Genomic DNA, 12,491 nt, shown 5'->3' with positions numbered 1-12,491 from the left:
TAAAAGATTTATTTATTTTTATTGGAAAGGCGGATATACAGAGAGGAGGAGAGAGAGAGAGGAAGATCTTTTGTCTGATGGTTCACTCCCCAAGTGACTGCAACAGTTGGAGCTGAGCCAATCAAAGTCAGGAGCTTTTCCAGGTCTCCCACACAGATGCAGGGTCCCAAGGCTTTGGGCCATCCTTGACTGCTTTCCCAGGCCACAAGCAGGGAGCTGAATGAGAAGCGGGACCACCGGGATTAGAACCAGCGACAATATGGAATCCCAGCGAGTGCAAGGCGACGACTTTAGCCACTAGACTACTGCACCAGGTCCAATATATCAATATTTTATAGTATCAGTTTAACTGAATTTAAAGACTGACCTTCCTGGTTAGGAGCGCTTGCAAATGTTATATAACCTCTCTGTGCTTCTACTTGTGATTGGTAAAATAAAGACTAAAAATAATGCCAAACTATAGGTTGCCTTGAGGATAATATTAGCTAATAATTGTAAATCATCAACTAATGCCTTGCAGAGTGAGCCTATACTTGTTAGCTGCTACTACAAGTGTTAGCATTAATATAGTTTCTCTATTAAAAAGGGTCAGAATGACTTCTATGGGCTCAGTCATCGAAACAGTTCTAAAATTCTATCATATGCTGGTATAACCAACATACACCAGAAACACACACACACACACTCTCTCTCTCTCTCTCTCTCCCCCCCCCCGCCCCCTTGGTTGAAGAGAAAACAAAAACCTCTGCATTATTAATTTTCTCTCTGTAAATTGTCTGAACGCTTCTGATGTCATATTTACAATAAACTGAGTTCTGTTTTGTAGGCTGGAGAACTATACTATTTTTCTACACATTCCAAGTTTTAAATTACATTGTATCATACTAGATTTTCTTATGCTGAGAGTATAATCTAGGAGTGGGCATTTCAGCAGTGAGGAATGCTGCTTGGAACACTCCCTATCAGAGCAGCTGGCTTGAAGTCCCTGGAGCCCAGCCACTGTCTCCATTGTAGCTTTCTGTTAACGCACACCCTGGGAGCACCAAGTGATGGGTTCCTGCCATCCAGACTAGAGGACTGCACGAGGTCAGGGCTCCTGGCTAGGGCTTGCTCTAAATACCATTGGAACTTGGGGAGTGATCCAGCAGAGGACCGGAGGTCTCTGAATGTCAACCTTTCCAATGAATAAAACGAGTAGAATCTAATTTTACAAGTATTTTTTTCTTCCATTCTTCACCATTGCAATGTCTGGTTCTATGGTTAACATCAGACACATTTTGCAGATGCTGCTCAAGATCACCAGTGTCGGGCCCGGCGGCATGGCCTAGCGGCTAAAGTCCTCGCCTTGAAAGCCCCGGGATCCCATATGGGCGCCGGTTCTAATCCCGGAAGCTCCACTTCCTATCCAGCTCCCTGCTTGTGGCCTGGGAAAGCAGTCGAGGACGGCCCAATGCATTGGGACCCTGCACCCGCGTGGGAGACCTGGAAGAGGTTCCTGGTTCCCGGCTTCTGATTGGCGCGCACCGGCCCGTTGCGGCTCACTTGGGGAGTGAAACATCGGATGGAAGATCTTCCTCTCTGTCTCTCCTCCTCTCTGTATATCCGGCTTTCCAATAATAATAAAATCTTTAAAAAAAAAAAAAAAAAGATCACCAGTGTCCTCTGAAATCTGCCATGGCAACATAAACTGCTTGAAAGTTCACTCTCAAAAATAAAATTTTAAAAATGGGGAAAAAGAGATTAAAAAAAAGAAAAAGAAAGTTCACTCTCTAGCATGCAAACTGGGTTGGGTCTAGTCTGTCACTCATCAGCTGAGGAACACCTGGCCACACCATTAAACCCAGCCTCTCTCATCTGAAAAATGCAACATTAGTCCTTGCCTTATCACAGGATCATGATGAGGTACCAAAGGCAGTTTTAAAAACTATATGCCCTTTAACAAATGTGAGGTTATTTTAATATTTAATAGTCACTTAGGCAATCTGAAACAAACTGGTCAAGATTGTTTACTTAGTCATGATTCAGAATTGGCAACTCACTCTAAAATAGTAAAGAAGGCATGATCGCATCTTACAAGAGCCATGGAGTAACAATGACAGCTGACAGCTTCTACTCACCTGGCCATTTGTTTGTAAGCTTCTTCAGCTACCGCAAAGATATGTGGGTCCATATCTCCCATGTTCTGACCGCTGTATGCGTTAATAATATCTTCTCCATAAATGGGCAGCTGTTCATAGGGATTTATAGCTACTAGTACGATACCTAGAGGAAGGAACCAAAACAATAATTTATTATGTATTTATTTATCTATTTTATTTATTTATGAAATTCTAATGGGCACTCAAACCTGGTGAAGTGAACCAGTTAACATCAAAATAAATATTAAACCAACAAGGTGCTAAAATATAGTCCAGCCTTTGTTTCTGAACCTGTTAGATACCATCTGGAAACTGGACCAGAGGGTGGGTAATTGGCCTAGTTTGGATAGCCACCTCCAGCTCCTTCCTGACTCTAGCTTCCTGCTGTTGTGGTCCTTGGAAGGTGGTGGAAATGGCAAGTGATTGGGTCTGTCACCCACACTGAGACCCTGACTCCTGCATGGGCCTCAGCCTACCCCAGCCATTACATGCATTCGGGGAGTCAATCAGCAGAGAGGAGTGCTATAAAAACTATAAATACTTTTTATAATATTTAATTGAAAAATTCCACTTGTCCCTATAGAATTTTACCATAAAATTCAAAAGAAAAGAAAAAGTTCACTTCTAGAAATTTATTCAAATGTATCAATCAGACATTCTTACAAAGGGCTTCTTTTTCAAGATAGTTATCATAAAGGTGAAAGTGGAAACAAACTAAAACTGTAACAAAAAGAAAATAATTGAGTACAATTTGTTATACTCAAAACAAATTATTTGTTATCACCATGAATTATATTTTTAGGGTACAAGAGGTGATATGGAAAAATACAATACAAAACTATATACAGAGGCCCCAGCATTTTGGTGCAGTGAGTTAATTTGCCAGTTGCAATGCCAGCTTCCTTTATCAGAATGCCAGTTTCAGTCCCAGCTATTCCATTTCTGATCCAGCCTCCTGATAATGCAACTGGAAAGGCAGCACATGATAACCCAGTTGCTTGGTTCTTGCTATCTTTCTGGTAGAAGACCCAAACGGAGTCCACGGCTCCTGGCTTCAGCCTTGTCCCACACCTGGTTTGTTACAGTCCTTTGGGGAGTGAGTCAGTAGACATAGATCCCTCTCTTTCTCTCTCACTTTCTCTCTCTCTTTCTGATGCTCTGCCTTTCAAACAGATAAATAGATAAGTATATTTTTAAAAACCTCTACCACAACTATAAATATACTGATTCCAATTTCACATATATTTATATTATCTCACTCATGTCCACAGAAAAATAGACTACATAATACTGGTAAATTTTCAGAGGTAAATTACAAGTTACTATTCTTCCTTTTTTTTATACTTTTTTCCTAATTCCTAAAAGTTTTAAAGCGCATATCTGATAACATAAGTTCAACAAATATTGACTCAGTTTCAACTGAGTCCATCAGAGGCTGACTCCTTGGGAAGTAGGTTTCTGATGAATCTGATGTATGGCTTCCATGGGGCTGGGGGGGCAGGAGGCACAAGGCAGGCCCAGTTCTTTTTATTGTGAAAAAAATTATATAAGTTCCAACCTTCACACAGCTTCAAACCCAACTTGGCCTGTTTTTTCAGCAATACATACACCACATTCCCACAGCTGTAGCCACTGGAGGAGAGTCCACAGCGCTCAGAGGGCAGGACATACTTACCACAATATGTATAAATAAGCTTGGAATCAATGAAGCGGACTCGGAGGTTGTGGAGCACAGCAGGCTCGTGCAGGTAGCTGAGGGCCGTGAGGTCATTCTCACCCACAAGGATGTCAGGGTTTCGTAAGTGAGGCAGCTCCTTGGTCTTTGGATCTAGATGGTATTCCAAATCCTGGAAACACACAAGATGCAATATCTGGATAAATCGCACCAATGAATGTAAAAGAGGTCTATTCAGTTTGCAGATTTCCTTTTCCTGATTAAATCTATTCTCTTGGCACCTTCCATTATTATAGAAACTGTTGGAAACAGCAAACATTAAGGAAGAGCTTTGTTTTTTCAAGAGCCACATTAACTTGTATTAACAATGCTTGCTCATATAGTTTGAGAAATTCAAGACTAGAGCTATTTCACCTATCAACTGGAACACAAATTTAATCTTTAAGTAACCTCTCTTTACCTAAGCTAAATGACAACAAATATAAAATAATGGTCAAGAACTTGGTTCTGGGGCCAGTGTTGTGGCAAAAATAGGTAAAGTAGGTAAAGTTACTGCTTGTGACACCAATATCCTATATGGTGCCAGTTAAAGTCCCAGATGCTCTACTTTTGATCCAGCTCCCTGCTAATGTGTCTGGCAAAGCAGCAGAGAATGGCCCAAGAGGCTGGGCCCCTGCACCCATGTAGGAGACCTGGATGAAGTTCCTGGCTCCTGGTTTAGGCCTGGCCCAGCTCAGGCTGTTATGTCCATTAAAGGAACAGAAAAGCAGATAGATCTCTCAAACTAGTTCGATCTCTCCTCCCATTCCCCTGCCTTTCAAATAAATAAGTATTGCGAGAGAGAAAGAGAGTGAGTGCTTGGTTCTATGGTGAAACTGACCTCAGTTCAAATCATGGCACTAGTTCCTACTTTTTACGGGGCTTGGGGTACGACATCTAAACTAAGTCTCTCATTTATAAAATAAGTATAACAGAAACTGCTTAAAAGAGTTGTGGTGATAATTAAATAAGACCATGCATGGCCTGAGCTAAGGACCAGAGATGCCTTAACCTTGGCAGGCTAAGAACTGAAATAAGCTGCAACACCACACATGTGTGCAGACATGCACATGATATGCAGATATGTACTTTCTTAGGAAAGACAGTCCACAGCTTTTGTTAGATGTTGCTGAACTGTCTAGCCTCCAAGATTAAAAAGCACTGTGCATTTTCAAGTCCTGGGCACACAACTCTACGCCACAGCCAATCATGGAAACTGTTGGCCAAGTACCTATTAGGTACAGATAACTAAGGACAATAGATACATGTATTTTTAGTTTTCATTCACAGTTTCTTCTTATAACTCCAATCCCCAAGGCAGGATTTACAAACTGGATCTCTTCCTCAAGGCAAGTCAACATGCTTCCCCTATTCCAGAGGCGTTCTACCACCTCATATCTCTCAGCCGTGCAGAGAGACCTAGAACACTGACACCAGAACCCTGCTGGGTCTCTTCATGTGGTCTAGTACCAATGATGCCTGGGAAATGATGTCTTCACAGAAGACAAAAGTGCTCTCTTCATAGGCAGAACAGGAAGGTTCCTGGAGGGTGGTCCGCCTACAAACGGTGTGGCAGATCTGAGCTCCTTCTATGCATCTCTCTCTCTCTCTGGATTCCTTGTAATAGCCTGTATAACAAAGCAGGAAGTATCAAGTATGTCCCTGGGTTTCATGAGCTGTTCAAGGCCATTAAGGGTAGTCACATTGAGAGCTAACTGGTCAGAAGCACAGGTCAAACAGCCTGGGACTGGTGACGGGCACCTCAAGCAGGAGCAGGGCTCAGTCTTAGACACTGACTGTGTAGTCAGCTCCAGGCAGATAGTGTCAGAACTGAGTTGGTTAGAGGAGACCATCTGGGGCTTCTTAGAGACCAGCTGCTTCCTTGCTGGCGGGGAGAAAGTCCCACATTTTCTGCGATCACAGAAGTCATCATGTGCTGATTGTTGTGTGGGAACACAGGAGGGGAAAAAACAGTTTATTTTTCATGTGGAGCAAGTGGAAAGGAAAAGTATGCCAATCAATTGTAGGGAGGGACAATTTTCTTTAAAGCCAGTGTTATTCATGCTAAAGATACATGGTAGCCTATCAACATGTACACCAAGCAGGCTGTACGGGCTGAATGGTGCTGAAGGCGAGAGGCTGGCGGTCTGCTCGCTGCCTCTTACCTCTGCCTGTTTACCAGGTGCAACATCTGTCCCCAGGGCAGGCTGCTCCCTGTGCTGGCCTCACCAACATGCAGCTGCTTGTTCCCTTGCTGTCTGCCAGCTGAACACCTTCTCTGCATTTTCTTTGTAATCTTTACTGCATTCTCCCTTTTGTGCTCATCTATAATGTTCAGCACCTATAATGCTCACATAGCATTAGAAAGGGATGGCAGTGAGCCTCAAGGAATATAGAGTCGTTAGAAATGTCCAGAGCTCTATAAATGCTGGACTCTATGCTTGGCATATGCTTGCAAAGAGGGAATCTCAACTGAACTTGAACTATGATTAAGCAACAAGGTGGAGGAACCCACCATGTGGGGAGGGTGTGGGGAGGTGTGGGGAGAATCCCAGTTCCTACGAAATTACAACACAATGTAATTAATGAATAAACTTAATAAAAAACAAAACAAAAAAAATGTGAAAAAAAAAGAAATGTCCAGAACTTTCATGGATTAATTGATAACATACTTCATTATGGGATGTTAGCCAGATCACTCCAGAAGAGCAGAGCAGTTATCAACTTGACTGATAAAATAATGAGGGTAATGAAGAATAAAATACATACTCATATGATCCCTTATGACATACTGACTGAATCAAATGGGAAGGAGGGACAGACAGCACTTCCATAGAGATTAATTTTAATTGATAAATGGAGAAGGAAGGAAGGATGGAAGTAGAGGCACATCTTAGAACATAACAATGATACCTAGCTCAGGTAAGACCCAGCAAAAAACACTAAGATCAGTGCGCAAAGCTCAAGGGAAAAATGGGAAATACTGTGCAGCCTCAAAGTATGTCCTGAAAACAATGATACTCATTCATTACGAAGGAAAAAATGATAACTAGTAACTACAGCATGTAGATACAGGATAGCAAGGCAGGCAGTAATGAGACCCACGACAGTACAGACTCTGATGTGACGCAGAGAGGATCACATCACCCAGAGGAAACAGCACAATGAGTATTGCTACAAAGCACCCCTTCAAGAGAGCCAATGTTATGAATCACAAAGACTGAGGGATTATCACAAACTGGAAGACGCTCAGCAACTAAAAGCAATGACATGGGGCTGAAACAAACAAGCAAAGCAATAGCAAACCAATGAAATACAAATAACCACAGCTACAGTTCAGTAAGATTCTCATAAAATATTAGTGTCCAAATTTTGCTAATTTTATATTGCTAAATAAGGCATGAGACTTAGGGGAAGGGGTATATTGGAATACCATTATGTTTGCAAGTCTAGTGTAAACCAAACAAAACTATTTCACAATAAAGAAATAAAACTAAACATGGCTATCTGTCAAATATATGTCCACTCACTTTTTAAACTATCTGGAAACATCTACTATGGTAAAATAGAGGAAGCACCTGGTTTAGAGTGAAAGTTCTGTGTCCAAGGTATGAGCCTTTTGCCCAGGATTAGGATGCCCATGTCCCATAGTAGAGCTCTTGGCTTTGCTGGCAGGCTCCCAGTCCTGATGTCAGCTTCTTGCTAACATGTGCCCTGGGAAGCAGTGTAAGCCTCAAGTGACTGGGTTTCTGCTGCCCACATGGGAAACTCTTGAGTGAACTCCTAGCTCTTGGCTCCTAGCTTCATCTCAAACCATTGTGGTGATATGGAATATACCAGCAGATGGGAGCTCTATCTCTCAAATAAAATAGATACAAAATAAAATAAAGACAATAAACCTGATTTAAAAACGATTCTATGTTCGAATCCTACTTTGAAGTATACAAACTACATTCTGGCTGGGTAATCTCAGGTAAAACATATCAAAGTCTTAGAACCCTGGCTTGCATTATCTCCTACCAAGGCATAGCACTGCTGAGAAAATTAATATGAGAAAATATAACCCAATGGGCCTGGTACAGCATCTAAATAGAGGATACAGCAATACATGTTGAATAAATTAATTTCTTGAAGTTCCATTCAAGGCCTTCCTAATCTGGCCCAATTCTTCCAGACCTTATCCTCCATTAATCTCCTCCACTCAGTTTTGCTGTCCTGAAATTCATGCTCCATTCTACCACCAACATGTACTCTGACAAAGCTGATACCATTCCTTTTTTTAGAACCACTACCGTCATTCCCCAGAGCATGCCAGCAAGTGCAACACCTTCAGCATGAACATCAAGTGTCCTGTGATCTCATTCCAATCCCAACACTCTCGCCATTTTCATGCTCTCATGACACCTCCCAGCACCACAGGGAGCTTCTGCAGGTCCCCAGGACACGTGACTGTGTGTGCCTCCCGGCTTTTGAGCATGTTTCTCTTCATCTGAAGGGCACCACCCCTTGTCTGCTCATTTTCAAGATAATGCCCTCACCCTAAATCCTTTACTCTCCTATATTTTATCTTTATTTCTAATTAATATTTTTATATCATGTGCAATTCTACCTGCCTGTCTCTCTCCTTTCTGACACTGATGTCTAAGATCTTGCTACCTCTTAGCCTGATGCAATGCAGACACCTTTAAGTGAGTTGTTGGGCCCAGCACGATGGCCCAGTGGCTAAATCCTCACATTACTGACGTTCTTACTTACTAACATTCCATATGGGAATGGGTTCGAGTCCCAGCTGCTGCACTTCCCATCCACCTCCCCCCTTGTGGCCTGGGAAAGCAGAAGAAGGCTGCCTAAAGCCTTGTGGCCCTGTACCTACATGGGAGACCTGGAGGAAGCTCCTTGCTTCTGGCTTTTAATTGGCTCAGCTCCAGCCGCTGCAGCCACTTGGAAAATGAACCAGTGGACAGAAGACCTTTCTGTATCTGCTTTTCCAACAAAAAGTGTATTTGCTGAATTATAACATACAACTTTCTAAATCTTTACTCCAATCAACTTGTTATATTCACTATCTCCATTACATATCTCGATCTTCACACAGTCTACCCCTTTTCTTTGTCAGTCCAAATTCCATCTTGCTTTGAAGACCCAGTCAAAGCCATTCTCCACCTTGAAGCCTTCCCTGACAAGGCAGGTCATAATATTTCTCCTGGTTGGGATCCTAAAGTCATAACCACTATTATAGTACAGCACAGTGGTTATGACCTGAGATAATACACTTTTGGCTTCAAATAATAAACTTAGTCTTTAATGCCTATTAACCCTAAGTAAGTCACTGCAACTCATTGAGCCTCAGTTTCCTCATCTGCCAGATGGGAAGAACATCCCCACTCTCCTGAATGTTGTAACAGTAAGTCACTTGGCACATGGTACTCACGTTAACTGTTAAAAGACAGTTACTCATGTAGAAGCTAATCATATACATAGTTATTGAAAAATTCAGAATCCTGAGGTTGAACTAATCTCTATCTCATTCATTATATTTAGCTTCTCACGTATTTATTTATATCCAGTTTTCCTGAATATACTATATGCCCTTGAAAGAAAATTAAGGTTACAACAGTTTTAGTGAAAAGAGGGTGACATTACCCTGGTTCATGCAATAGAGAATGAAAGGGAGAGAACTCTGACAGACTCACTTAACACTGTGAATGAGGACAGAAGCACAGGGATACGACTGGTTTCAAGTTTTTCTGGTCACTAATGAAGTGCTTCCTACCATAGCAGCAAAGATCCAATCCTGATCAGACAGCTGCTTTACAAGATGTCTTCTTGGCTAACATGAAAGGATTTTAAAACTAGCCCAAACTAAATTCGATGAAACATGCATACTTTTTAACAAGCATTAGAAGTATATCTAAATCTGCTAAGTACCATAAATTCACAGGTCAGAAAAATGGAGATTTAGAGTACTGCTATTCTCACTAACTTATGTCACCGATTATTCTATTTAAAACCATATGTTCTCTCTAATATAAGGAAACCATCATGCAAATTGGAAAGTTTAGTGATGGAGTAATCGAAACTACCATTTCCAGATGTGAAGACACAATGCAGCATGCATCCCTACTTCCAAATTAAAGATGGACTCCCAATGAAAGTGTTGGACAGATCTAGACAATGGGATGATGGACTGTCTGACATTTTACCAGCAATGTTGGGGCACACTTAAATAGCAGACTGATGGAATTGTAACTCCTTATGAAGGAATGTACTGACGTGACAATATAGGGAAAATCAGTCAGAGGTGGGAACTGTGGAGAGGGGAAATCCCAGATTATAAGAATTGTACCATAAAATTCAAAATTTAAAATAAAAATTAAGAAAAAAAAACACTTTGAGCTTGCTGATTTTTTAAATTTAGTAAAGAAAAACACTAGATTAGTTCAGAATTTAGCATTGAATTGGGGGAAACTTAGACTAGCAACTTACAATTTTGAATTCTTCTTGTTTTTGACAAATGACAGCAAATGAAAGTGGAATGTTTACCTTTCCTTCCTCAAGGTGAAGCAGGAGGACTTTATCGCCTGGCTTGTAATCTTTGAGCAGCTCTGCTGACTTCCAAACTTCCTCTGGATCAGGGATCCAAACCCTGGCAAACTAGAAGACCAAAGAGGAAAAAAAAAGCAACTACTTTACAAAGATACATGGCATGATTTTAATTTTAAAAAAATGAACAATATACAAGTTGCTTTTCAAATTAGTAGACAAAATTTGTTCTAGTCCCAGTAGCGCCACCATCCCCAAGTTACATAAAAACTATGCTGTGAAAAAAAATAGTTACAGTTAAAACTTGACTCTGCTTTATATAGCGAATGCCACTAAAAGTGTAATTTTAGGTTAACGTGTACATATGAAATCTATTTTTGAAGCTCTGCTTTGAGGGCTCTGCTGGCTTTAGCAGCACAGCCATCTTTTAGCCAGGGTTTACAATGTGACTTTTTCATTGTGGTTTTTATCCTATGCTCTATGTAGGCTGAGTCTGCACTTTCCCATCCTTCCTGCCTCTAAGCTGGAATCACAACGCATAGGCCCCATTTCAGTTCTTTGGGAACACAAGTTCTTTCCTGTCACTAGGGTTTGGCCTTTGCTTTCCCTTGGCCCGCAACGCACTTCTGCCAGGACTTCTGATGTCTGCCTTTTTACATCGGATTTTAGCTCAGACAGACATCTGCAGACAGGCCTTTTTAGATCCTTCAAACCATGGTCACCATGAGCTTCCATCCCTGCTTTGTATCTTACTTTCTTCACATCTCTTATTACTATATAAAATTGCTTAGCGTTATGTTGTTTGCTTTGTTATTATCTCTCTTCCCTCACTAGACCATAAGCTCCACGTCTGTGTTGTTGAACACTCTGCTGAGTGTTGTTTTCTGTTGGACAGTATTCCTAACACCATGCATCAAATGTTACTCCCCAAGGAACACAATCTATAACTGAGAAATACCTGTACACAGTACTGAAATATTACTCATTTCATATACTTTGCTATGTTTCAACTGCTCCTACCCTAAAGTTCACTTTATAAAACCAACATTTTTTGTGACTTTCTCTGAAAGGACTTGCTGTTGCCAGAAAAGATCTACAAACATAACAGATTCAGAGCTATGAAATGATCTATTAAGCAGGCTAGTAAAAACTAAAAAAGTAACATGGATCCAAATGAGGTTGTAGAAATATGAACAACTTGGGCCCGGCATCATGGCCTGTTGACTAAAGTCCTCATCTTGAATGTGCCAGAATCCCATATGGGTACCGGGTCTAATCCCAGCAGCTCTATTTCCCATCTAGCTCCCTGCTGTGGCCTGGGAAAGCAGCTGAGGACAGCCCAAAGCCTTGGGACCCTGCACCCACATGGGAGACCTGGAGGAAGTTCCTGGATCCTGGCTTTCTATCAGCGCAGCTCTGGCCGTTGTGGTCACTTGAGGAGTGAATCATCAGATGGAAGATCTTCCTCTCTGTCTCTCCTCCTCTATATATATATCTCTGACTTTGCAGTAAAAATAAATGAATCTTAAAAAAAAAAAGTATGAACAACTCTCCCTAAACAAGAGACTTCATTTAAAAAAATTTTTTAAGATTTGTTTATTTTTATTGGAAAAGCAGATTTACACAGATGAGAGACAGATCTTGCATCCACTGGTTCATTCCCCAAGTGGTTGCAATGGCTGAAACTGAGCTAATCTGAAGCCTGGAGCCAGGAGTTTCTTCCAGGATTCCTACATGGGTGCAGGGTCCCAAGACTTTAGGCCTTTCTCAATTGCTTTCCCAGGCTACAAGCAGGGAGCTAGATGAAAAGTGGAAGAGCTGGGAGTTGAACTGGTGCTCACATGGCACTTGAAGTTGGAGAACTAGTTAGTTGAGCCATTGTGCCACACCAACAGGAGAGTTTAACTCTAGGAAGAAGTGCCCTTGTGCTCAGCGTTAGTAGCAAACCCCAGCTCAGACCTCCAGCAGTATTTTGCAATGAGCAGGTACTTAGCCAACAGCTTCATTTCAGGTTAGAAGTTACAGGTAAGTGGAGAAGGGTTAAGGCCCTCACATTTACCTGAGGCTTGATGTTTAAACACTGCATACCACGCTGA

The 12,491-nt window shown here is 41.5% G+C and overlaps 1 protein-coding gene across 4 annotated transcripts in view; it reads right to left on the bottom strand.

Annotated features, from left to right (window-relative positions):
• MYO5A (myosin VA) overlaps window positions 1-12,491 on the bottom strand; it is a 178,140-nt gene that overhangs the window by 112,709 nt on the left and 52,940 nt on the right. For all 4 annotated transcript variants that reach the window (XM_058665833.1, XM_058665834.1, XM_058665835.1 and 1 more), the window contains exons 2-4: window positions 10,396-10,506; window positions 3,814-3,985; window positions 2,118-2,262 (exon numbers count right to left, since the gene is read on the bottom strand). In XM_058665833.1, coding sequence (XP_058521816.1) covers window positions 2,118-2,262; window positions 3,814-3,985; window positions 10,396-10,506 — 428 coding nt within the window. The remainder of the gene's footprint in view (window positions 1-2,117; window positions 2,263-3,813; window positions 3,986-10,395; window positions 10,507-12,491) is intronic.

Source organism: Ochotona princeps, chromosome 6, assembly GCF_030435755.1.
Source record: "Ochotona princeps isolate mOchPri1 chromosome 6, mOchPri1.hap1, whole genome shotgun sequence".
NCBI classification, from domain to species: Eukaryota; Metazoa; Chordata; class Mammalia; order Lagomorpha; family Ochotonidae; genus Ochotona; species Ochotona princeps.
Note: the sequence above shows the minus strand (reverse complement) of the source record. Positions and strands in the feature narration are given on the sequence as shown.